Source organism: Camelina sativa, chromosome 12 (genome assembly GCF_030686135.1).
Source record: "Camelina sativa cultivar CO46 ecotype springtype chromosome 12, ASM3068613v1".
Lineage (NCBI taxonomy): Eukaryota > Viridiplantae > Streptophyta > Magnoliopsida > Brassicales > Brassicaceae > Camelina > Camelina sativa.
This window is the reverse complement of record NC_141891.1, coordinates 17,955,327-17,980,518: the sequence shown is the minus strand read 5'-3', so window position 1 is coordinate 17,980,518 and position 25,192 is coordinate 17,955,327. Positions and strand designations below refer to the sequence as shown.

The 25,192-nt window shown below is 33.3% G+C and overlaps 4 protein-coding genes, 1 long non-coding RNA gene and 1 pseudogene across 6 annotated transcripts; 4 read left to right on the top strand and 2 right to left on the bottom strand.

Annotated features, from left to right (window-relative positions):
- The first annotated feature begins 1,301 nt into the window (after positions 1-1,301).
- Positions 1,302-3,385, top strand: LOC104718301 (senescence/dehydration-associated protein At4g35985, chloroplastic). The gene is made up of 5 exons (XM_010436024.3): positions 1,302-2,146; positions 2,238-2,347; positions 2,553-2,719; positions 2,816-2,900; positions 3,079-3,385. Exons 1-5 carry the CDS (start codon positions 1,526-1,528, stop codon positions 3,230-3,232), a joined length of 1,137 nt encoding a protein of 378 aa, XP_010434326.1. The 5' UTR covers positions 1,302-1,525; the 3' UTR covers positions 3,233-3,385.
- A 3,596-nt stretch (positions 3,386-6,981) lies between these two features.
- On the top strand, positions 6,982-8,987 carry LOC104772465 (uncharacterized). Its single transcript, XM_087477502.1, has 2 exons — positions 6,982-8,539; positions 8,744-8,987. Exons 1-2 carry the CDS (start codon positions 7,008-7,010, stop codon positions 8,985-8,987), a joined length of 1,776 nt encoding a protein of 591 aa, XP_087333628.1. The 5' UTR covers positions 6,982-7,007.
- Positions 8,988-9,905: 918 nt separating this feature from the next.
- Positions 9,906-10,561, top strand: LOC147930676 (ubiquitin-conjugating enzyme E2 4 pseudogene; annotated as a pseudogene).
- Positions 10,562-15,264: 4,703 nt separating this feature from the next.
- LOC147930675 (uncharacterized) lies at positions 15,265-16,198 on the bottom strand. The gene is made up of 3 exons (XM_087477627.1): positions 15,799-16,198; positions 15,575-15,713; positions 15,265-15,464 (listed from the first exon to the last, which is right to left on the bottom strand). The coding sequence occupies exons 1-3, from the start codon at positions 16,021-16,023 to the stop codon at positions 15,448-15,450; spliced, it is 381 nt and encodes a 126-aa protein (XP_087333753.1). The 5' UTR covers positions 16,024-16,198; the 3' UTR covers positions 15,265-15,447.
- An 851-nt stretch (positions 16,199-17,049) lies between these two features.
- On the bottom strand, positions 17,050-17,505 carry LOC147930674 (uncharacterized). The gene is made up of 3 exons (XR_015574392.1): positions 17,487-17,505; positions 17,263-17,403; positions 17,050-17,181 (listed from the first exon to the last, which is right to left on the bottom strand). It is a non-coding gene; the product is annotated as an uncharacterized LOC147930674 (long non-coding RNA).
- A 5,301-nt stretch (positions 17,506-22,806) lies between these two features.
- LOC104718309 (BI1-like protein) lies at positions 22,807-24,742 on the top strand. Of its 2 annotated transcripts, XM_087477898.1 has the most exons (5): positions 22,807-22,879; positions 23,003-23,336; positions 23,795-23,908; positions 24,084-24,241; positions 24,346-24,742. In XM_087477898.1, the coding sequence occupies exons 1-5, from the start codon at positions 22,841-22,843 to the stop codon at positions 24,550-24,552; spliced, it is 852 nt and encodes a 283-aa protein (XP_087334024.1). In that variant the 5' UTR covers positions 22,807-22,840; the 3' UTR covers positions 24,553-24,742. The 2 variants fall into 2 exon arrangements, with proteins under 2 accessions (XP_087334024.1, XP_010434338.1); XM_010436036.3 differs by lacking the exon at positions 22,807-22,879 and having other exon boundaries at positions 22,894-23,336.
- The last annotated feature ends 450 nt before the right edge of the window (positions 24,743-25,192 follow it).

Genomic DNA, 25,192 nt, shown 5'->3' with positions numbered 1-25,192 from the left:
TTTATTCTTTTTCGTTGGTCATTTTGAGTATAATACAACATATATATTAACAGAAAAGTATAACACAAAAAAGCAAATTTTATTTGATATAATAATATATTAATATATATATATTATTAACATTTATTTACTCAATTCTAAACTAAAATTCAGTTTGCATTTAGTATGTTCAATAGATATAAAGTACGTGATAAAAATATAGAAATATCTAACAGAGAACTTTCTTTTCCAAATACAATTAAGCAAGAAACACAAAAATTATACTTCTAGAACTCAAATGCATTTGAAGTCATTTGTATAATTTATTATAAAATTAAAATATTCTATTGCTAAAACGTTCAAATTATAATAATAAAATTTTTTAAGCATCTGTGAAGCATGATGGTAATATATAAATATCAAAATTATTTATGCCACATTTAGTTATCTAATTAATGAAATTAATTACACAGAGAATGAAGGAAGAGCATGAGTTTCGGCTCAAGAAGAGACTATTTGAGAAATTCAAGCTATTGTCTTGTCTTTCTTGGATGTGTATGGTTTTAGAAGATATTGATGTTTTATAGATTATGTTAAAAGCGGATAAACTAATACATAATATCCATGCTCAACCGCATTTTATTTTATAGGTAGTCAATGTTCTTTTTCCCAACATTAAAAATGTTTGTACATCTTGATTGTACATCAAAACATGAAGAGTTCTATATATTATGGGATACAGACTAAATATTTTAAAATAACCTTTCATATTAACAAAAAATCAGTTTAATGTTTAATAGTCATTCATTTTAAGGGACTGAGAATACTTATTTAAAAAACAAAACAAATAACAAACATAAGATAATTTATCGAAACAAAAAAATATAAAATTTTAAATATTTTAATAAGTCTAAAATATGTTAAAATTATTATAAAGTTATCTTGTGATGCGAGTCTACTTCTAGTATTATCTTATATAATAAAGTAAAAAAGCCACTAAAAACTTGCTTTATTTGTTCTTATACAATCTTCCAGAGGCCTGTTCCTGGCTAAGGAGATTGTACTAATCGAGAGAAAAGCTACAATGAAGATGATGATACTCATGAAAGTCTTCATTCTTTGCTTTTTGGCTTCTTTTTGATGCTCTAAAATATAAAAATGTGCATGTACATATATATGATAGAGATTAGCTGAAACTGTGAATAGTTCATTAGGACTTGAAACTTGTTTTACATTAAGTTCATGTTTCATCCGTTTTAACTTGTACTTTTACATCAACTTCGTGAAGTTTTATAAACAAGTGACAGACAACACCATATTACATGTCGGCAACAATATTATTATTTATAACTAAGACAAATGTGAACATGGTTGGGGTCCTAGAAAAGTAGTGTGTCTCGATTAACACCGAAAGCAAAACACTGTCTAATTCATAACTCTTTTTGTTTTTTACTTAATCGATAAGATTCTTTTTATAAAATCAGAAGAAGAAAAAACACACAATTCAATCTCGAGACTGTAACAAGAAACTTCAAGATAGGTAAAAATGAGTTTTTTCAGATCAAAGACTTCAAGAAATGGAGCAAAACAATCTTCGTATAATGGACAAGAACAAGAAGACGCCATGTACTCATCGAACAGAAGAGTGAGTGATGAAGTGTTACTAAAGATTGATGGATGCAGAGCTCATCTCATCGACGGATCCGAAGCGGTGGAGCTCGCCGCCGGAGACTTCGAGCTTGTTCAAGTTTTTGACAACGGTGTGGCTTTAGCTATGGTCGTGAGGATTGGAAATGACTTACAATGGCCGGTGATTAAAGACGAGCCAGTGGTGAAACTCGATTCACGTGACTACCTGTTCACGTTGCCGGTTAAAGACGGAGAGCCGCTTAGCTACGGCGTCACCTTCTTCCCCATCGACGAAAACGACGTCGTTTTCTTGAACAGTGTCGAGTTGTTAGACGATTTCTTGAGAGAGAACTCGTGTTTCTCTTCATCCTCGTCTTCTAAATCTTCTTCTTCTACGGGTGTTAAGAGTGGAATTGATTGGAAAGAGTTTGCGCCTAAGGTTGAAGATTATAATAATGTTGTGTCTAAAGCTATAGCAGGAGGTACAGGGCAAATCATTAGAGGGATGTTTAAATGCAGTAATGCTTACACTAATCAGGTTTGTAAATTAATCATTAAATTTTTCACCCAGGATAATAGATTAATCTCAAATTCTGAATCTTGGGTTTTGTTTTTTTATGGGAGAACAGGTTCATAAAGGAGGTGAGGTTATGATTACAAAGGCAGAGAAGAAGAGTGGTAAGTCGTCGCAAAAAAATGCAACCACAAACAAGAATCAAATCAATAAGAACCTTCAACGGTATGATATAATTCACATAAGAATGATTGTTTTTTATAAGGGTGTTCAATTTAGTTTTTAGTTCTAATCATAGTTTTAGAAAAATAGTTACCAAATTATTATGGTATTAATCGCTTTGGTACGGTTCTAAATTGGGTATATTTCTAGTTCTTTGTATCTTTATCTCTTATGAACTATAATCTTTGTGGTGGTAATACATATATAGAGTGAGGAGATTGTCGAGAGCGACCGAGAAATTGAGCAAGACGATGTTGAATGGTGTTGGAGTGGTGAGTGGCTCGGTGATGGGTCCAGTTGTAAAGTCTAAGCCAGGGAAAGCTTTTTTCTCAATGGTTCCAGGGGAGGTTCTTTTGGCTTCACTTGATGCTCTTAGTAAGTTAAATTGATTGTTTTTGGCTTCTGACTGGCACTTTATTATCTTTATAATGATAATACTAAAAATAGTTTAATTTGATTTTTAAAATTTAGATAAACTACTAGACGCTGCTGAAGCTGCAGAGAGACAAACTCTTTCTGCTACGTCCAAGGCTACTACCAAAATGGTTAGCGAGAAGTAAGTTTCACTTTCAAAGTCCTCAATTTGCGTCTACGTCTATAGTTAACAAAAAGATATTGTTTAGATTTAAAGCTGTAAGTTCATTTAGTCTCGATGGTTTGTTTGCGTTTATGTGCGCCTACGTTTTACATTTAGTGTGAATGTCTCATATAAATGATGTTTATAACATGGACAGGTTGGGTGAGAGCGCAGGGGATGCCACGAGAGATGTGCTAGGCACGGTGGGACACGCAGCCGGGACTGCCTGGAATGTCTTCAATATCCGCAAAGCTTTCTCTCCTTCCTCGTCTGTCACATCGGGGATCCTAAAAAATGCTTCACGAAAGTGATCTTTGTTCAATTTTTTATCATTGATCAGCGTTATGTATGTTTTCGGGTATGGAATAGTTTGGAAGGTAAAGATAAGATTATAATGATAAAATTCTAAAATGTGCGAATGTGTAATCTTTACTTTATCAAATGTGCGTCATGTGTTTTAGATACAAGTTAAATCTTCTTGAAACTTATGATCAAACAACTTATTACTTTGCCAATATCATAAATTCATATTTCTTATTAGTATCAATGACAACTTTAAGCTCTAATGATGCAAATCCATTAGCAAAAGGAGTTTAAGAGTAAGAGTAGTGTGTCTCCGTTCCTTGTCACCGTACCTCTTCCCAGGCCAAACCATCATCCTTCTTCTTCTCTACACATGCGACCCTCCTCAACCACCCGAACCTCCGGCCTTTTTGTCTTGTTTAGAGTTAAAGTTGTGAGTTCATTTAAGTCTCGATTTGTTTGTGTTTGTGTGCATCTACGTTGATACTTTGCGTACGTGTCTCACATTAAGTGAGGATTATAACATGGACAGGTTGGGTGAGAGCTTGGGGATGCCACAAGAACTGGCTTAATTCTTAAACATCAGAGTCGTTATGTCGTATGTTTTTTTTTTTGTGTTTGGATTGATTCGTGGGTGGAGATTACAAAAACCTAAATGTGCAAGAATGTAATCTTGAACCTCAAAACCAAAGAAAACCCTTTTCTTTACCAAAGTGTGCATCTGTGTGTCTAAACAACACAAAGACTTAAACATATCTTCTTGAAAGTTGAAACTAAATGACTAAAAAGTAAAAATAAATATAAAAACTTAACCTACCAAACTCTTTGACCCAACATCAAATCCTGAAATTTCAATATATCAAAGAAAATATAATTGAGCTCGATCTAGTTAAAGAAAAAAAACGATGATCAAGAAAGCAGTTGCAAATCTATCGGCAAAGGGAGTCACTAGTGCAGAGACTCCGTTCCTCTTCGCTGGTCGATGAACCATACCGACGCCTCTTCCGATCCCATGTCCACCTTCTTCTTCTCCATGGCCGCCACCGCCTCCAACAGCATGGCCTCCTTCTTCAGTAGCATGGCCACCTCCTACACTAGCATGGCCTCCTTCTCCTGCACTAACATGACCACCTCCTACATTAGCATGGCCTCCTCCTCCTGCACTAACATGACCACCTCCCACACTAGCATGGCCTCCTCCTACATGAGCATGGCCTCCACCTCCAGCGTGAGCGCCGCCTCTGGAAACCACAGTGGTACACTTGAATTGAAGTAAAGTGATGATTAGGAGGACGGCGTGTTTCCCGGCATAATTGGTAACAAAGGGTGCTCCAGTCTTCGTGATTCTCATGGTGGTAATATCAAACATACACCTTCATCAAAAGAAAAAAAAAAAAAAGTTATCAAAACATTAAACATACATGCGTGTTCTACCTTATAGCTTTGCTTCTTAAATTGTGTTACCTTAAAACGAAATAAAAGAATTTGTTATGGTGGGGTGAGATGCTTTTGGAAAACCCTCTACATACAGTAAAACCTCTATAAATTAAGAGAATTTGTTACTAATGCCCTTTCTTTGATACCCCTTTTTAATAATACCCTCTTTGATAATCATTTTTAATTATACCCTTCCATTATTTTTTAAAGACATTTTTGCCCTTGTTTTATAATTATACCTTCCTTCGCCGTCGACCTTCTTCGTCTTCGTCTTCGTCTTCGTCTTCGTCTCTTCTTCTCCGGAGACATCTCTCCTTCTCCGGTCGGATCTCTCCTCCGCCGTTATCATTGTTTCTCCCATCGTCTTCGTCTTCGTCTCTTCTTCTCCCATCGTATTGAGCAATTGAATTTTTAGGTCTTATAAAGCAAATATCTCCTCCGCCGTTATAAATTGAAATTTTTTAGGTCTTTTTCTCCCATCGTGTAAGCTTGTTTCTGTATTTTTGTTTTGATTTCAATTTCAATTTTGTGTTAGCTATTAGATTGTTGTTTCGATTTCAAATTTGATGTCAGAATTTTTTTAGGTCTTAACACTTGCTCTTTTAGATCTGTTCGTGATAATAATGTCCTTTATTAGATCTTTGGACATCTACTGTTATTCTTTGATATAGTTGTTTGGATCTCTCTTCTTTTAATGTAGTTTTATTGGTTTGTTTTCTCAGGTTTTGTTTGGGTGTACAAATGATTGAATTGTATTCAGTATGTGGTTTGTAGAAGTTGAACAACAACATTCATTGGGAATTTGAGATTGATAATGAAAGGGGAGCTTCTTTGATTAACATTGATGAGAATACTAGATTTAGTGAGTTGGTAAAAATTCTATTAGAAGATTTTGACATTGATATTCAGGCACAATGTTTAAAGCTAAGTTATTCATTGCCTGCTAAGTCTTCTACTATAGGTAGTATTCCTATCTTTATTAGAAATGACAGGCAGCTTGAAGCTTTTAAACTCAAATATGCACAAAGTGGAGGAGTTCTTCATCTATGTGTTACTGTTGAGGATTTTTGTGAGATTGTAGAGCAGGTATTTTTAGTAAACTCATTCTCTTGTTCTTTCTAATATTGTTTTAGAAAAGTAACTGATTTGAGTAATGTTTCTTTATCAGGGTCAACCTAGATCTACTCCTTTTATTGAGAGTGTTACTGCTATTACTCAGGTAACTTTCTACTTTAGAATTTTAAATTATTTATTGCTTACAAAACCTTATAAAATTCTTTGAAAACACTTGTAAAACGTTTTAAATACTTTACAAATCCTTTCAGGATCAAACAAGCTCAAATCTGTTAGTTGGGAATGTTATTGATGTTTATACTCATACTCGGGTAATTTACAATGGTATAAATGTTTTTATTGTCTTTTCAACCCGTTTTAAAAACCTTTGAAAACAGTTGTAAACCTTATTAAAAACTCTAAACCTTATTAAATCCTCTGAAATCACTTGTAAAATCTTTTTAAAAAACCATTGATTTGTACTTTCAGGGTCAACCAATACCAAATCCATATGTCGAGAGTGATCCTCCTGCTGCTTCTTCAAGTCAATATACTGGCACTTCTGATGATTTTACTGCTACTCATACTCAGGTAACTTACATTTAAACACTTTAAAAACCCTTTTGAAAACGGTTGTAAACCTTATTAAATCCTTTGAAATAACTTGTAAAACCTTTTAAATAACTTGTAAAACCTTTTAAATAACCATTGATTTGTACTTTCAGGGTCAACCAATACCAAATCCATATGTCGAGGGTGTTCCTCGTTTTTATTGTTCTCCTGTTGCTTCTTCAAGTCAATATACTGGCAATTCTGATGATTTTACTTCTACTCATACTAAGGTAACTTACATTTAAACACTTTAAAAAACCTTTTGAAAACGGTTGTAAACCTTATTAAATCCTTTGAAATAACTTGTAAAACCTTATAAATAACTTGTAAATCCTTTTAAATAACCATTGATTTGTACTTTCAGGGTCAACCAATACCAAATCCATATGTCGAGGGTGTTCCTCGTTTTTATTGTTCTCCTGTTGCTTCTTCAAGTCAATATACTGGCAATTCTGATGATTTTACTTCTACTCATACTAAGGTAACTTACATTTAAACACTTTAAAAAACCTTTTGAAAACGGTTGTAAACCTTATTAAATCCTTTGAAATAACTTGTAAAACCTTATAAATAACTTGTAAATCCTTTTAAATAACTTGTAAAACCTTTTAAAAAACCATTTATTTGTACTTTCAGGATCAACCAATACCAAATTCATATGTCGAGGGTGTTCCTCGTAACATGACAACCTCTGTTGGGTATCCATCTTGTTCTTCACACTCAACTGGTCTAATCGATGTTGATTCACTGTTTTGTGGAAAGTTATTCAAAGACAAAACAGAAATGAGAAGTCAGATGCGGATGTATGCAGTCAAGCACAGTTTTGAGTTTCATACTTTTAAGTCAGACAACAAGAGGTATGTTCTTAAATGTATTGATGAAAAATGTAGTTGGAGGCTACTTGCAACTAAGGCTAAAGCATCAGATAGCTTTGTTGTTCGAAAGTATAGTAGTCAGCACAGCTGTGACTCTGCTTTAAGGAATGTTAATCATCGCCAAGCAACTGCAAGGACTTTGGCTGGTTTGGTTAGTAACCATTTTGCAGGAGGAAAGCTTCCTCTCAGACCCAAACAGCTCATGGAAATTTTTAGGAATGACCATGGAGTTGGTGTCTCGTACTCAAAAGCATGGAGAGCTCAAGAACATGCATCAGAACTTGCTAGGGGTATACCTGCTGATAGTTATGAGGTTTTACCGAGTTGGTTTCACATGATAGAAAAGAAGAATCCAGGTACTATCACTTACATCAAAGCTGATTCTGATAATAAGTTTAGATATGGTTTTCTGGCTTTTGGTGCATCAATTAGAGGCTTTAAGTTGATGAGAAAAGTTATTTCTATTGATGGCGCCCATTTGAAATCAAAATATAAGGGAACTTTGCTTGCTGCATCAGCTCAGGATGGTAATTTTCAGTTGTATCCTATTGCTTTTGCTGTTGTTGATTCTGAGAATGATGCATCATGGGATTGGTTTTTGCGGTGTTTGAAGACTATTATTCCTGATGAAGAGGATCTAGTTTTTGTGTCTGATCGGGCTTCTTCAATTGCAACTGCGCTATCAGTAAATTATGTACATGCTCATCATGGGATCTGCACTTTCCACTTGCAAAAGAACCTGGAAACACGATTTAGAGCTTCTGCTTCTCTTCTTCCAGTTGTTCATGATGCTTCAAGAGCTTACACTCAGTATGATTTTGATTATTTGTTCACTCAAATTTCCAATGGTGATCCGGTTCTTGGAGAATATCTTTGGCAAGCTGATATTAGGAAATGGTCACGTGCATATTCTCCTTCTAACCGGTACAACATTATGACATCTAATTGTGCCGAGTCCTTTAACTCCAGGTTAAAAGAGACTCGTGAGTATCCAATTGTCTGCCTGTTTGATACAATCAGGTCTATTTTGACTACGTGGTTTAATGAACGACGTGAGGAGAGCTGTCGACATCCATATGCTGTTACTACAAAAGTTGGGAATAAGATGAATGAATCTTATAATAATACTACCCGCTGGCTTGAAGTTAGTCAAGTAAATGAAAATATCTTCGAGGTTAAAGCAGCTTTAAAGACGTATATGGTGAATTTGGACACAAGGAAATGCACATGCTGTATTTTTGATATTGACAAATTCCCTTGTGCACATGGAATTGCTGCTGCAAAACATGTCAATCTCAATGAAAACATGTTTGTTGATGATTATCATTCCACTGAAAGGTTATAACTCTCTTCTTTAATAACGTCTTTAAAAGGTTGCTAAAGTAACGGATCCGACAGGGTTTTTACAATGTTTTAAAAGGTTTTAAAAGGTTTTATAAGTTATTTAAAAGGTTTATAAACAGTTTAAAAAAGGTTTTACAAGGTTTTTCAAAGGTTTATCAAAGTTATATTAGTCTTATCTTCCTCTTTTTTATTTTACAGATGGCGTTTAGCATATTCAGAGAGCATTCACCCAGTAGGTGATATGCAGTATTGGGAGATTCCAGAGAGTGTTAGTTCTTCTATTCGGCCACCTTCTACTCGTATACCTAGTGGCAGGCGAAAGAAAAAGAGAATAGCTAGTTCATGGGAGTATGGAAAGGCTAAGACAAATTCAAAACAATACAAATGCAGTAGGTGCGGTCAGTGTGGACACAACAAATCTAGTTGTGTTGCAGCTATCTAACTCTCTGTCTCTCTTTAATTCAACTTGAATTTGTTCTTTTTAATAAAATACTTTCAGTCTGTGGTGTTGTAAACTCCATTTTCTCAAAACAACTTGTAATGCCTTTTAAAATAGCAAGTCGTACTGTTTTAAAATCATTTACAAACAACTTGTAAAATATTTTAAAACATGTTAAAAACCATACATACTCTTGTAAATCTCTACACCGATTAAAAACCATATATATACCTTTAAAACAACTTGTAAAACCTTTTAAAACATGTTAAAACCCCTTTAAAACATGTTAAAAACCATATATACTCTTGTAAAACCCTACAACGATTAAAATCCATATATATATATATACTCTTGTAAAAATCAAGTCGCCACACTCTCTCTCTCTTCCCCTTCCCCTTCCCCTTCCCCTTCCTCTTACACTTCTTCATCTCTCTTCTCTCTCACTGCAAAAACCCTAAATTTCTTATGATTTCACCATCTTCAGTCTCCTTCACTGCTTCGTAATCAAACACCAAGCAAAACACTCCAACGATTTTAGATGATTTGAACAGATAGAGAAGATTTCAAATTTTGATTTCGAATCGCTTAAGTTTTTTTTGTGGAAGAAGATTGAAGGGGTAATATGCGAAGAGTCACTTGGAAACAGCGAAGGGGTAAGTTTTGAAGGGGTAAGATTTTAATGGATAAGATTTCGAAGGGTTAATTTATTGAAGGGGTATTAAGCGAAGCGTCGCTTTGGTTCGGTTTTAATTAAGCGTTGAATGGGTACTTTTTGTAAACCAAAGCGACGCTTCGCCTATTATATATACTTTTTGTCTCACGATAACTCCTCAATCATCTCTCAGATTCAAAAAATCAAACCTTTGTCTCCTAAATCATTCTCGAAAACTCTATTTACATTCTTCCTCTAATCCGTCTGAAATGGCCCGTCGTCCTGCTTCAAGCCTTATAAAGACTGATCTGAGATGTCTGAACAGGGATCTTTCGCCAAACATCACAGCAGGTAAACACATGCATCTTCAGAGTAGATTTGTGTTACTGTTAAGGATAAAAGAGATTGAGTGTTTGCCTTTTTTTTAGTAACTGTTGATGACGACATTTTCCGTTGTGAGGCTACTCTAATCGGACCGGTGAATACTCCTTATGAAGGGGGAGTGTTTAAACTTAAGGTTACTTTTCCACCTGATTACCCAAGAAGTCCCCCCAAGGTATCTATTTTTGATTATACTCCTTTTTATTTTAGCAAGCATGATTATTAGGACTCCTTTTTTGCAGCAACTCAATAGTTTTTTAATTAAAAATTCTTGATAATGCAGGTTATTTTCATCACAAGAATTTGCCACCCAAATGTATCAGATAATGGAGGCATTTACCTAAAAGTGTTGAGGCGCGACTCTTGGACTCCCATGTCCATTGTTAAGCTTTTCAAGGAATTAGTGGAGAAGTTGATTGAACCAGAGGTCAATGATGAGGGACAGACCATTGAATATCTTGCCAACCTCTACAAATCTGATAGGAGAAGGTTTGAAGCTATGGCTAGAGAGATGACTAATAAATATGCTGGGAGAGGAAACTGAAATAGTTCATATCTATTTTTAAGAACTATTGAATAATTTATCTTGTTTTTGTTCTTTTTAATAAAACATTTCAGTCTCTGCTTTTGTAAATACTATTTTAATAAATATTTTATTCAGAGTTTACTGTTTTAATATTAGAAACAACTTGTAAAGCTTTTAAAAAAGCAAACCAAATTGATATATATCATTATAAACCATTTGTAAAACCTTTTAAAATTTCTAAAAAAAGATATAATCTTAAAGGTTTAAAGGGTTTAAAAGGTTATAAAACCATCTAAAAGGTTTTAAAAGGTTTTTAACACTTTTAAAGCTCTCTTAAAACCTTTTAAAACCTTTTATAACAACTATTTTTTTAAAATATACTTGCAAACTAAACATTGAAATACTATTCTATTCAATATTCTTCTTGATGTGATCACGTTTATATAACAGCAATAATTTTTAAATGGTTTTTAAAAGATGTTAAAAAAGTTTTCAAAAACTTCTAAAACCTCTTTTTAAAAGATTATACAAGGTTTAAAACTCGTTTTAAAAGGTTTTAAACCCTCAAAAAGGTTTTTCATCTTTTAAAGCTCTCTTGAAACCTTTTAAACCCTTAAAACTTAAAAGAATATTAACCCGTTTTAGAAAATTTAACCTTTTAAAAGGTTTTAAAACCCTTTTAAAAGGTTTTAAAAACAGTTTTTTAAGTAATAACCTCGTATATTAGGCAAGTTTGAACAAACTACTCATGTTTAATTAAACTGTTTATAGGATTAAAACCATTTAAAAAGTTTTACAAGCGAAAAAAATAACATAACATTAAAAAGACAATTTTAAAAAATCTACTTGCAAACTAAACATTGAAATACTATGCCATTATTCTTCTTGATGCGACCAGCAAGATGCCAAATTCCTTAACCTACGTATTTGTCCTTGTACTCCTGCAAAAGAAAACAAAAATATAAGTTAATATTAAATAACTGTAAAATGTGCATAAAATCCAACAAAAGTCGAGGTTCACTGACCTTTAATTTTGTAAACATTCTGGTACCAAGGTATCTCATTTGTGGAGTAACATCTTTAGGAATTTTGTCAGGATGAAGAAGTAATATTGCCTTCCTTGTTACTTTTTTTACATCTTCTTTAGTAATCAAATCCATGGCATAGACTTTTTCCCACTTATTCCCTTGCCAAAGATACTACAATGTAGAACATCCAAATTTAATTAATGTTTAACACCTATGATAACAAGTATATGATTTTTTCAAACTTACGTTATCAATTGACGAAAGCATAGTTCTGATGTCCTCGGTCTTCGTCCAAGAAGTTATTACTTCCTCGATTTGTTTTATTTCTTCGTAACTTAAATTGTTCTCCTGCGTAGTAGGTGTTTGCACTAATACAAACAAAAGAAACAAAATATTATATGTCATTTTTCAACAGGGAAAATCATTTATAATAAAGACTTCAACAACTTACAACTGCCCATTTCCTGGCTGGTGTGATATTGTTGTTGGCTTGGGTCTTCTTGTTGAGTGGGAGCTTCTTGTTGGCTTTGGTCTTCTTGTTGAGTGGGAGCTTCTTCTTGGCTTGGCCCTTCATCAGTATCTGAAATATTAATACACTCTTCGTCATCCGATATAATAGTGTACGCTTCTTCTTGGCTTGAGTATACATTATCAGCACTGTTAGGCTTCTCATCCTGCATAAATAATGATATTTTTTTTTAACCATATGTAATTATTTTCAAATATGTTTTTACAAGGTATTTAAAATTTGTCGATCATATTCAAGTAACACATACCTTATCATTATTCATATCCTCTTCTTGTGGATCATTTTCATTAGTATCCTGGGTTTTTTCTTCAGGAATAACACTTGGGTCCCCTCTCAAGTCAGTTTGTTTCTCATGTTGATTATCTTCTTTAGATACCTAGAAATGTTGTAAATTTTGTTTAATACATTTAAAACACTAGCAAAACCTTTGAAAACGTTTATATGATTTTGTTAAAAGCTCTTTAAAATACTTTTTAAAATGATTTTAAAAGGAATTAAGTTTTTATTTCACTTACAAATTCACTTTGAGAAGCTGGTACATCCTCTTCTTCAAAATCGGGGGCAGAGGCTCGTACTTCCTCTTCTTGAAATGAAGTGGCAGAGGCTTGTACTTCCTCTTCTTGGAAAGCAGTTGCAGAGGCTGGTACTTCCTCTTCTTGGAAAGCAGTTGCAGAGGCTGGTACTTCCTCTTCTTGGAAAGCAGTTGCAGAAGCTGGTACTTCCTCTTCTTCAAATGCAGTTGTAGAGGCTGGTACTTCCTCTTCTTGAAATGCAGTTGCCGAGGCTGGTACTTCTTCTTGAAATGCCCTTGATTCCCACTGTGGTGTTGAAGCAGCAGTAGTGATCCCCACATGATTCTCCAGTCTCACTAATCTTTTGTGAGTAAGTTGACATGTTTTTAAAATCATGTCAATTTTCTCACTAAAAGATATTCTTTTTTTTTTTGTTAGTTTGATTCAAGAATGGCCCTGCAGCTTCTCTCACACGCTTTTTTTTATTTTTTTCTCCTTTTTCATCTTGAATAAATCCTTGAATCCATTCCTCCTTAGTCATCCTATAGCCTTGGATTACAAGTTTAACAACTTCGTCGAAATCCTTGTCTTCATCATTCGGTGGCATAACCAAATGGCTATATTCATCGGGATCACCGACAATTGTTTTCACTTCAAACTGCAAAGATAAATTGATTCATATTATATCTCAAAAATCTTATACAGATATTTAAAACCTTTTAAAACTCTTTTATAACTCTAGAAATCCTTTGTAAATCCGTTGTAAAGTCTTGTAACCAGTTTAAAACACATTGTAAATCTAAATTACATTACTAACATTTTTTAAAAAAGGTTTTACAATGTGTTTTAAAACTGTTGGAAAACAAAAAAAAAAATAGTTCTAGAGAAGTAATGGTACCTTGCAAGACTCGAAAACAAATTTTATTTCATTGAATCTTGGGGATGATGTCTTTTGCCATTGCAAGATCAGTGGGAGATGTTGATTTTGGCTTGAAATGCTTTCCCTAACACCAAAATGTTCCCCTAGCTGTCGAACTGAAGATAACAACCAGATTTGGATTGCAAATGGAAAGCCAGCCATTCCATACTGTTTCTTTGCCAACGTTCCCACAGTCATTTGTTTCACATCACTCACTAATGATTCGTAAGCAATTTCACCCCAAGGATACTTACAGAAATTCTCAAAACTACTGGCTCTCAGCAAATTCTTTAAGGGAATTTGAACTACTGGATTTTGAGCTATCAATATCCCCTCCACTAGTATCAAAGCACCTAATCTAATTCTTTCCTCAGATTTCATGTCTTTCCCTTTAACTCTCAAAGTATCAAGAAGACGTTTGCAGGTCATTTTATCATTCATCCACAAATCTTTTTTCGATGTAACAGTACCTGATGGAACAGTGCCTACGGGAAGGCCTGTTGTAATGACGAATTCCCTTAGCGAAAATCGCATAGGTTGATCATCAAATGCAAACCAGAGCTCGTTTTTCGCAGACAAAATCCTCCTCTGTAGTAAGTGGTGGACCAGTTGTGATATTTTTCCGATTAACAAATTCTATAATTGGACCCAAGAAAGACTTCTCTAACTGCTGGAACTCTTTTATTTTTAATGCATTCTTTACACTCGCCAAAACAGCTTGCTCTGAAGAATATTTAGTAACTCTTTCTAATGTATCTCCCTCTGTGCCTGGCGTGATTAATCTTTTTGGAAAGCACAGTTTCTTCGCGGAATCTTCAAAATTACTCATATCGCAAAACCTGTCAACATTGTTTACAGAGAACATATTCAAGGCATGCACCCAATATCCCTTATAAATCCTATTTTAAAACCAATTTAAAACTTTTTAAAGACATTGATAAATTTCCAACCTTCGTATTCCGAGTTCACCAAAACATCATAAAATTTCATATTGAAATAGAAATTGAAGTCAAAATTAAATTCCAAACCAAACTTACAATAGGGAGAAGAAGAGACGACGAATTCGAATAGAGGACTGAGAGAAAAAACGAGGAAGAAGAAGAGTCCGTAATTCGACAAAGAGAAATTGCAATTTGAAGTCCTCGCGTACCCAATCAGCCGACTTCTACTTTCAATCCGACGATTTCGTGACTGCAATCCGACGAAATCGAGAACCCAATTTTAAGCAAATACAGATTTGAGTGAATTTCGCGCATTCAACCTCCCAGACGGAAAACTGTACTTTTTGAAAGAGAAACCCTAGTTTTTACTGACAAATGATAAGGGGGGGGGGAGTGGAGGTTATATTTTACTATTTGGGCCTAGGCCTAGGGCTTTCACCCTTATTATACAAAAACATTGTAAAATCATTTAAAATATAGTATTAAAACCATTTAAAAGTTTTTACAAGCGTTTTAAAAGGTTAAAAGGGGTTTTTTTCTGGGTATTTCAATGATTTTAAAGGATTTAAAAGTGTTTTAAAACGTATTTTAAAAGGATTAAAAGGGATTTTTTGGGTATTTCAATGATTTTAAAGGATTTACAAGTGTTTTAAAACGTATTTTAAAAGGATTAAAAGGGATTTTTTTGGGTATTTCAATAAATTTTATAGGATTTACAAGAGTTTTAAAAAGTTTTTAAAAGGATTCAGAAATGATAAACAACGTTTTAAACTTCATTGTAAATACTTAATCTTAAACGAAGTATATATATAAAAGGAGTAACTTAACATATTTTTAGAATATGTTAAGTTATAATATTGTTCTTGATGCAATAATATTGTTCTTGATGCAATAATATTGTTCTTGATGCAATAATCTAAAGCACCATTCCTGCGATCACGTTCATATACCAGCAAGATGCAAACTTCCATTATCCTAGTCATTTTGTAATTCTGCAAATATAATATAATTGATGTTAGAACCATTTAAAATACATTGCAATACAAAAGTTGTTAACCCATCTAAAACCAGTTTAAATAACCATGTAAAAACCTACACTGACCTGCAAAGATATCAACCGCCATTTTCTTCCGTAAATCACCAATTGACTCATTTTTAAGATTGCCATGTGTTGTTATGCTCATAGCCAAACATTCGATTGTCTTCAGCATGAAGACACCACTATCTTCAATCTTATCAACCTATCAAGAAAAAACAAAGTGAAGAGTCCAAAGTATTTACAGAGACCATATCAAAAAACTAGAAAACAAGCTCAACAGTATTTACCTGAGGTATGCAATTTATAATACTGATTCTGAACGGAGATTTCTTTGTATCATTTTTCATCCCAAACTTCTTCTGGGCAATATAAGGCATTGCAACAGCATATGCACCCACCTGTTTGTCTTTAATTTTGTTGGTGTAGAAATGCTTGCCCAAGTCGTAGATAATCATCTCCTTCTTCTCCAAATTGATCATCAATGGCATCCAAAGCCTTTCCTTAACCAACATTGGCGCCAGTATTTGGTTTGTAGGTGCTTCCTTGAAGAGTTGACTGAATCCTTCTTCAGGGAACTCATATTCATCTTTGTTGTCAACGAATATTGAGTAATATTCATCAATCTCTCTCAAAAAAGAAGTTTCAGCCAACGTCAATGATTTGCTTTTATAGAAGTGCGGATGACTTTCTTCTCTTATGCTTAACAACTTCACAACTGTATCAACATGCTAAACAACAACAAAAAACAGATTAGAACAAGTCTTGTTGTCAAATAACTCATATAAATAAGTTCAGACCCGGTCACACATCATCTTGTAAACCAATTTAAACACATTGTAAATCTTTGAAAACGCTTAAAAGACATATTTTAATTCCTTTTAAAACCTTTTAAACCTCTTGTAAACACTTTTAAAACTCTTTAAAACCTTTTTAAAACCTTTTTAAAACCCCATGAAACGTTAACAACACATTTGTAAAACCTTAAGCTTTGTTATCATACCATTGTTGTTAACGACTTCCCTGGCGTCTCTAGTGTTGTGAACCACTTGGCATCAACTTTTTTACCCAGAATTGTTAGTTGCCTACATCCAAAAATAAACAGAATAATCAAGAATACTTTCAAAACCATGAATACATCTGTTAAAAGACTAATTGAACTTTTACTTTTGTTGCTAGAAACTAAAACTTACTTTGCTTTCCTTGAATTCTTCCAGTCACTAAATACATCTAACCGGGTCTTATCAACTTTGGAAAAAGGATAAAGTATTGGGTCCTTCTTCTTTTCGGCCGTGTACGGCGGCTGAGTGTGAATAGAAGGAATTGTATTTCGTTCACTTTTTCTTTGCACACCACCAACATCATCAGATTTAATCTTCTTTTTCTGTGGCTTTACAAAACAAAAAAATTTCACACTTTATATCGATACACTGGAAAACATTTTAAATATCTCATAGAAATAAATAATTAAGTTAGATACATACCCCTTCTCTAGCTTGAATATCAGCATCTGGGTTGTCTCTTGGTTTACGCTTCTTCCTCTGTAGTGCCTCAAGAAAATCACAATTTTTTGTAAAACATTTAATAAAATGTAAAACATTATACAACTAGTTACTAACCTCTTTTCTGTTCATAACATCATCATCACCATCATTGCTTTGCTTACACTTTCTCTGCAGTTCATCATTTCTTGGTTTACTTGATGAAATCTTTTAAAATACTCATAACAACTATATAAAAAAATAATGATTTACCTGTTTTCTCTCTCTCAAAACTCTCTTCTTACTGCTTGCTCCCTTCTCTTTATCAATGCTTTTATCTTTTCCACTATCCTCATCTTCTTCAGAAAGAAGATCAAATTTTGGTGTAGAAGGGCGTGGAGAAGGAGATTTATCCTTCAAAGATGATAACAATTGTGGTTTACAACAGGCTTTTAAAAGGATATTTGAGAACTTATAAAAATACTAGATATATGTACCTTTGGTGTTTCTTCAAAGTAACTACCATCATCACCACCAGTTTTTTGAGTGTTTTCATCATCTGCAGCGTAGCTCCCATCTTGTGTGTTTGATGGACGGACAGAATCTGCAGACTGGCTTTCTACGAAATTTTCTCTAGCAATATCTCCATCAACATTTTGTTTGCCAGCCTGCAACAAAAAAAAAGAACATATAACAACATCATTTTTAAGGTTTTACATTCTGTTTCAAAAGGGTTTTAAAAGGTTTAAGTCACTATGGTTGCCCTTTAATCAGTGTTATGCTGTAAATCCGTTAAAAACACTTTTTAAACAGAAAAACTTTTAAAATAGATACTGACCTCTTCATTTATAACCTCTTCATTTCTATTCTGTCCATCTTCATCTTCGTGAGACTGCAAAGGGAAAAGAAAAAAAAGGACCTCAGTTTAAAGAGTTTAGTGTCGAATATATGCGAAAAGGTGCGATTTTGTAATCTTACTCCTTTATCCTTATCTTTCCCTAATGTGGTTTTGACAGCTTCTTCAATGGCTTCTAGTCTTTTGTTGAAGTCATCTAACATAAAGAGGATTATGTCAAGTTTTTCTGAATCTGACAAATTTTTCTCCATTTTCTCTTGTTTCTCAAAGTCTGGCAATTTTTCCCCCATTTTGTCACCCAACTCTCCCAAAGCACAGTAAATATCAACTAATCTTGTAGACCATTCTTCTTTCTTCAACCTATAGCCTTTCATAACCAAGCCAATAACTTCTTCAAAATCATTGTCATCTTTATCAACCAAATGCTTATATTCTTCTGGATCTCCAATTATTGTTTTGACTTCAACCTACAAAAATAATCAAAATCCATCAAAACAAAACTCATCAAATATAGATAACCAATGAATAATCAAAACTACACTTTTAATAGAATTCAAAACTTACACAAGTTGCTGTCTTAATAGCTTCAACAACATCATCAAACCTTGCATAACGACTTGATTGCCAATTGAGAATCAGTGGATAGAATGTTCTTGAAAAATTACATCTTATCGCAAATTTATCACCAAAAATTGGAACAGCACTCAAGGCCCATATATATAATGCCATGGGAAATCCCTTGACACTATACTGACCTTTAAACCAAGTATTTTTATCGAATTTCTGAATGCATGTGGCGAGAATGTTATACGCTTCCTTGCCCCATGGTTGGGCTGTATACATCTCGAAATCTGATGCATGCTTCAGCCTAGACAGAGGTATCTTCTCTGTTGAATTTGGTGTCATCAAAATACCTTCTGTTAATACCACTGCAGCGAGGCATTCCTTTTCCTTGTCATCCAAAGGTTCTTCACCCTCTTCTGGTTCATTAAATAGTCGATATTGAAGTTGAGTTAAAGTGTAATCTCCTCTCACCGCCCAAGAATATGGTTCACTAATTGGATCTTTTCCGTTATTCCTTGGTTCTCTATGAATAGGTTCGCATTGAATCCCTATGTTTAATAAAACAATGATGTTAGTTTGTTCAAACTTTGCCTAATATAAACTGTTCTAAAACCCTTTTAAATCCCTTTTAAAACTCTTTTAAAACTCTTAAAAGGTTTTAAAAGAGTTTTAAAAGGGTTTAAAAACTTCTAAAACAGGAAAAACCCTTTTACAATAGTTTTAAAAGGTTTTAAAAAGGTTAAAAACCCTTTTAAAACCCTTTTAAAACCATTTTAAAACCCTTTTAAAACCCTTTTAAAAACCTTTTAAAACTATTGTAAAACCCTTTTAAAACCATTTAAGAGTTTTAAAAGAGTTTCAAAAGAGTTTTAAGAGGGTTTTAAAAGGGTTTTAAAACATTTAAAACGGGAAAAACCCTTTACAATAGAGTTTTAAAAGGGTTTTAAAAGAGTTTAAAAGAGTTTTAAAAGGTTTTTAAAAGGGTTTTAAAAGGGTTTTAAAACCATTGCAAACACTTTATAATTACCTGTTGTAAGGAAGAACTCTCTCATGGAAAACCGAAGAGGTTGCATGTCGACTGTAAACCATAAGTTTCTCCCTCTTGTCTTCAGCCTTCTCAGCATCAAGTAGTGGAATATTTTCCCAGAAAATCCAATGTCTCTGGCAGAAAGATTGATGATGTGCCCAAGGAAGGAAGATTGAAGCTTCGTGAAAGATGCTTTTCCTAATGTGTGTTTAACTTTGGCAACTAGGCTTAAGTCCGAATGTTGACATATGTTTGCTCCAACAATTGGTTCTAAACCCATACCATATGTTGGTTCTGGTAGTGCAAGGGGTTCAAAATCAGTTGATGCCATCTGTTAAAGAAACACACTTAATTAGACTTTTCAACGGATTTACAAGAGTTTTAAAAGGGTTTTTAAAAATCAATATCACACGTTATCGATCTGAAGTCATCTTATCAACACACTTTATCGACATAATTCAACTACGACCGATCTAAAAATTGATATCAAATGGTTTAACAGGGACTTTCAAAAAGTGTTTTACAAGAGATAACAAAAATCCAAATTTACAAGACTTTACTAATTTCAAATCCATATCAAACAAAATTATCGATCTGAATGCATCAGATCTGAATCTGGATCGATATCAAAGAAACTGAAGAGGCTTTTAAAAACTGTTTTAAAAGAACATAAATCCAAATTTAAAAGAGTTTACATATTCCAAATCGATATCAAAGAAATCTAAAAGCCCTAAATTTAAAAAAGCGATAGTCCAAATTGATAAACCCAGAAAGAAAAAAAGAAAGAATGAACCTGCCTGCGATAGAACCAGAATCAATGTCGGGAATTACGTATACGAGAGACGAAAGCGCAGAATCGCCGCGAAGAAGGATCGAGATTAGCCGCGAAGAAGAATCGTGAATCGCCGCGCAGAATCGCCGATGAACGAAGGAGAGAGAATCGTCGGTTGAGGAAGGAGAGAAGCACGGCGAGTGGAGAGAAAATTAGGTTTTCTTCATTAAGGGTAAAAAAGTCTTTTTCACCCAAAAAAGGGGTACCTTTAAAAATGGACCCTTCCCAAGGGCATTTTTAAAAAGTGGAAGGGAAAAAGGGGCATTTTTGCTTTTCCCCCATAAATTAATAAGGTCGGGACACAAAATTTTATTAATTTATAGAGGTTTTAATTTATCGATAAATTAATAATTATTAATTTATCGATAGATTAATATTTTATTAATTTATGAAGAGATTTTTAATTTTCATAATTTTTAAAAAATTATATTATAAAATAAGATACTTTTGTTATCATTCATAATATTAAAGAATTTTCTTAATTTATAATCTTGGCTATCGTAATTGTTAAGTTTAGAGTTTAGATATAAATGATAAATGCTAGAAGTTTAGAGTTTAGAAGAAATTGCTACTATCATTCATGGTAACGATGAAGTCAAAGAATATATTGTGGTAATTTAGAACCAAATACATGTAAGGAAGTAATTATCGCATTTAGGATTATCCATGATTTTTGGATGCGATTTGAGAAGACGGCAATGAAAAAGATTAGAGATGAGCTCCAATAAGAATGTAAATTCAAGAATCCGGAACCAACAATAGAGTCATATTTTACTAGATTTTCTTAGATATATATATATATATATATATCAATATTAGCTTGATTATTAATTTATGATATTGATGGGACCATATTTTTACATAAGATTTCTGAAAAAATATTATCTTATTAATTTATCGAAATGTGTCATTTTTTACACCGGCCCAACTCGGGACCGGAAGAATTTATTAATTTATAACGAGTATTAATTTAAAGAGTATTAATTTATAGAGGTTCTACTGTATATACGCAAGATCATGAAATTATTGTTAATTTTGTTTTTGTTACTATTTTTTTTTATTGTCTTAGGATAAGTTGTGAATAATTCTACAGTATACTCTTTGTATTTATCTTTCCTCAAAAATATGTATGGATAAAATTATCATTACCCTAATGAATGTAAAGTTAAATTTTCACAAAACCTCACATGTTGTTGTTCTTATACGAGTATTACATAATTTCATATGTTTTGTAAGTAAACAAAAGGCGAATTTCACATGAAGCATAGCATGCGAAAATTGCATATAAAATCCATCAAGTTGGTGAAAAAAATGCACGAAATTATTGTAGCTACCATGTATATATATATTTTTTAAACGCACACTTTCATCAATTTATTCTAAACTTCATAAGATGAGATTAGCATAATTGAGATTAACCAATCCCCCTTTTAATAAAAGGGAAGTACACAACTTAAGTTTTGTAGACTTTATAAAAAATATAAATGGTTATAAATGCATACTAATAGGTTATATATAAGATATACATTAACCATATACTCTTCATAAGATAACTCTTTATATATATATAATAAATAATAAATCCATAAATCGTGGAGTATATAGATAATAAATAATAAATCGTGGAGCAAATATATCATGAAGATCACAACATAGTTATTTCAAATGATCTTCTTTTTAATAAAAGAAAAGTACATAACATAGTTTATATTATTTATATTATAATATAAAATAAAGAGAAGTACACAATATAGTTTATATTATAGTGATTAAGTTATATTATTTAATTTAAAATTATAATCGCGGAGTTATTTCAAATGATCTCCTTTTTAATAAAAAGAAGTACACAATATAGTTTTTGTAGACTTTATATTTTTAATTAATTATAAATGATTACAAATAGGTTATAGATAGGTTATAGATTAATTCATATATTAATGGTTACACCTAAATATTGGGTGCAACCTTAATTGGAGATATTCCAAATTGATAATTGATATATTAATGGTAATAAATAAAATCATGGATCTTTCAAACTGTATTTTCAGAAGATTTTAGTCATATATCAAGTTGTTTCCAAAGATCTTTAAACACAATATTAAAAATTTACTTTCCACAGATTTTATTGATAAACCATAACGTTCAATAAAAATTAGGACCATGCTAGAGCACAGATTGAATTTTGTTTTTATATTATAATTTTAAGACTTACAAACTCAAGCACGAGTTAAATTTTTATATACTCTAGCACGGAAGCTGCTGGACACACTCTAGCACGGATTAATAATTTTATATACTCTAACACGGGTTAAAATTAACAATATAAGACTTACATAATACATTTACATTTCATGAATAATATTTACAATAAAAATTATTTGCATAAGTTGCATCCAAATAATATTATATACAATTACATACATAATATTTTAAAAATAATAAAATGTATTTCAATCCGTGCTGTAGCACGGGTCCAAATCTAGTATGATTATTATTAGTACATACTACCATTTCTGTTTGGTCTTGTTAATTTAAAGACTTAATTCACTAACAGCGTCGTTGATTGGATATTATGAATAACACAACGCGTTATTATAAAAACATCTTAACCGTAGAATTTGCCACGTGTACATCATCTCATGAGATTAGAAGGAAATGACTCGTCTCCTTCGTCAACACAGAAATATATAAATCGTATCTTTTTTATTTTCCCCACAAAAACAAAATCAACCAGATCTGCTTCGTAGAGACTCGTTCGTTTACCCCCAAAATCTTAGCCATGGAGAAACCGTACGGATACGCGAGCGTGAGCATGACCGGCATAGATCGGGATCGGAAGGATATTGATCTTGAGATGGGAGTTGGAGAAGCGACGCTTTACCCAGGGCTAAGCTACGGCGAGAACCAGCTCCGTTGGAGTTTTATTCGTAAAGTCTATGGGATTCTCTCAGCTCAGCTTCTCCTCACCACGCTTATCTCCGCCGTCGTTGTTCTTAATCCTCCTGTTAACGATCTCTTAACCGGATCTCCTGGGATTCTTCTCTTCCTTTGCATCGTCCCCTTCATCTGTACGTAGATCTCATTCGAATCTTCTTGTTACATATTTAGTTTCTTTTTTTTTGGATGTTGTAATTAGAATTTTTCTTAAGGTTTGATCTGAGATTTCTGATTTTGGTTAGGCGGATTCGTGTAGTTTGTTTGTGGTGTGGAGATAATAGAATTGCAATTCTTGAATTGTATGATTCATTTCTTAGTTTCTGCTGCCTAGCTTTAGGGAATTATACGATGGTTTCGAGATGATTTGATCGTCCTCTATGCGGTTTGCTTTGTTTGGTTGCTTCAATAGTCAGAACAGTTATTAGTTTTTGTCTGGGAAGGTTCTCTTGGTGGCATCATGTGCAATTTGTGTTATTATGTGCTGGAAGATGTTATTATCTAGCACAGCTCTGGAGCTGTGTTATATTATAGTTTTTGAGATGATTAATTTCTCATGTGATTTTGATTACTGGGAGATAATTTTTTGCAGTAATCTGGCCTCTTCACATTTACCACCAGAAGCATCCTGTTAACTTGATCCTCCTTGCCCTGTTCACTGTCTCATTGAGTTTCACTGTGGGTGTCAGTTGTGCTATGACAGAAGGTTATTTATATTTCCCTTTAATATCATCTGTTTGTTATCAATCATTCTTGTGATTCTTCGCAGTTCCTGCCGCTTTTTTACTTATTGACAAAGAACACATTTTGCCTACAACTTGAAACAGCAATGTGTTAATAGTCTAGTAACAATCTCTATTTTTGTCTACGTATTTTATCAGGAAGAATCGTCCTTCAAGCTTTGATATTGACACTGTCTGTGGTCGGGTCTCTAACCGCATACACTTTCTGGGCTGCAAAGAAAGGAAAAGACTTCAGCTTCCTTGGACCCATTCTCTTCACCAGTCTCATCATTCTTCTAGTCACAAGCTTCATCCAGGTCCGTCTCCCAAAAATACTCCCTCCTCACCAATAAAACCAAAACACACAGTTCCATACATATAGAGAGCCTTGAAAATTTTGTTTGTTATCATAATGTTGCAGATGTTCTTCCCTCTTGGCCCGACATCTATTGCCGTATATGGAGGAATCAGCGCATTGGTATTCTGTGGATACATAGTCTACGACACCGACAACCTCATCAAGCGTTTCACATATGACGAATACATCCTCGCATCAGTTGCTCTCTACTTGGACATCCTCAACCTCTTCTTGACCATATTGCGTGTGCTCAGGCAAGGTGACAACTGAAAAGGAAAGCATAAGATGATGTTTTCAGTGATCTGAGTTATAACTATAAGCAGAACCCAATGCCTTTATGTGATTTACATTTTGTGTGTATATCTTACTTCTGTTTTTGAGAATTTAGTATATGATCGACGCTAAAACGATTGTGTAAACAAAATCAAGATGAAATTAATATGTGGTAATTTTGGCGGAATTTAGATGCCTTGCTCTTTGTCTTGTCAATTTTGATACTCTAGTTATCTATATATAATAGCAAACCCACTTTTTTGTGTCAACTTTTAATCTAACGGATGAGATTAGTTCCAGTTTTAATCCAACAGTTTAAAATTATTAATCGTATCTTTTCGTCGCACCCCCATCTTTCAAAAGTCACATCTCTTAGTCTTTGCATCTCTTTGTTGTACCTCCTGGTTTCAAAAATCACATCCATTAATTTTTACACCTTTTAAATCACACCTCTTAGTCTTTGCATCTCTTTGTTGTACCTCTTGGTTTCAAAAATCATATCCATTAATTTTTACACCTTTTAAATCACACCTCCTTAGTCTTTGCATCTCTTTGTTGTACCTCCTAATTTCAAAAATCACATCCATTAATTTTTACACATTTTAATTTCACACCTCTATGTGTTACACCTTTTTGT

What these genes read in the sequence shown, in the direction of transcription:
- LOC104718301 (XM_010436024.3), top strand. Translation starts at nt 1,526, where the DNA reads ATGAGTTTTTTCAGATCAAAGACTTCAAGAAATGGAGCAAAACAATCT. An exon ending in GTAATGCTTACACTAATCAG is followed by an intron (nt 2,147 to 2,237) that starts GTTTGTAAATTA and finishes ATGGGAGAACAG; the next exon opens with GTTCATAAAGGAGGTGAGGT. An exon ending in ATCAATAAGAACCTTCAACG is followed by an intron (nt 2,348 to 2,552) that starts GTATGATATAAT and finishes ATACATATATAG; the next exon opens with AGTGAGGAGATTGTCGAGAG.
- LOC147930675 (XM_087477627.1), bottom strand. Translation starts at nt 16,023, where the DNA reads ATGTTGGTTAAGGAAAGGCTTTGGATGCCATTGATGATCAATTTGGAG. An exon ending in TTATAAATTGCATACCTCAG is followed by an intron (nt 15,714 to 15,798) that starts GTAAATACTGTT and finishes TTTTCTTGATAG; the next exon opens with GTTGATAAGATTGAAGATAG.
- LOC104772465 (XM_087477502.1), top strand. Translation starts at nt 7,008, where the DNA reads ATGACAACCTCTGTTGGGTATCCATCTTGTTCTTCACACTCAACTGGT. An exon ending in GATTATCATTCCACTGAAAG is followed by an intron (nt 8,540 to 8,743) that starts GTTATAACTCTC and finishes TTTATTTTACAG; the next exon opens with ATGGCGTTTAGCATATTCAG.
- LOC104718309 (XM_087477898.1), top strand. Translation starts at nt 22,841, where the DNA reads ATGAATAACACAACGCGTTATTATAAAAACATCTTAACC. An exon ending in TTGCATCGTCCCCTTCATCT is followed by an intron (nt 23,337 to 23,794) that starts GTACGTAGATCT and finishes AATTTTTTGCAG; the next exon opens with TAATCTGGCCTCTTCACATT. An exon ending in TAGTCACAAGCTTCATCCAG is followed by an intron (nt 24,242 to 24,345) that starts GTCCGTCTCCCA and finishes ATAATGTTGCAG; the next exon opens with ATGTTCTTCCCTCTTGGCCC.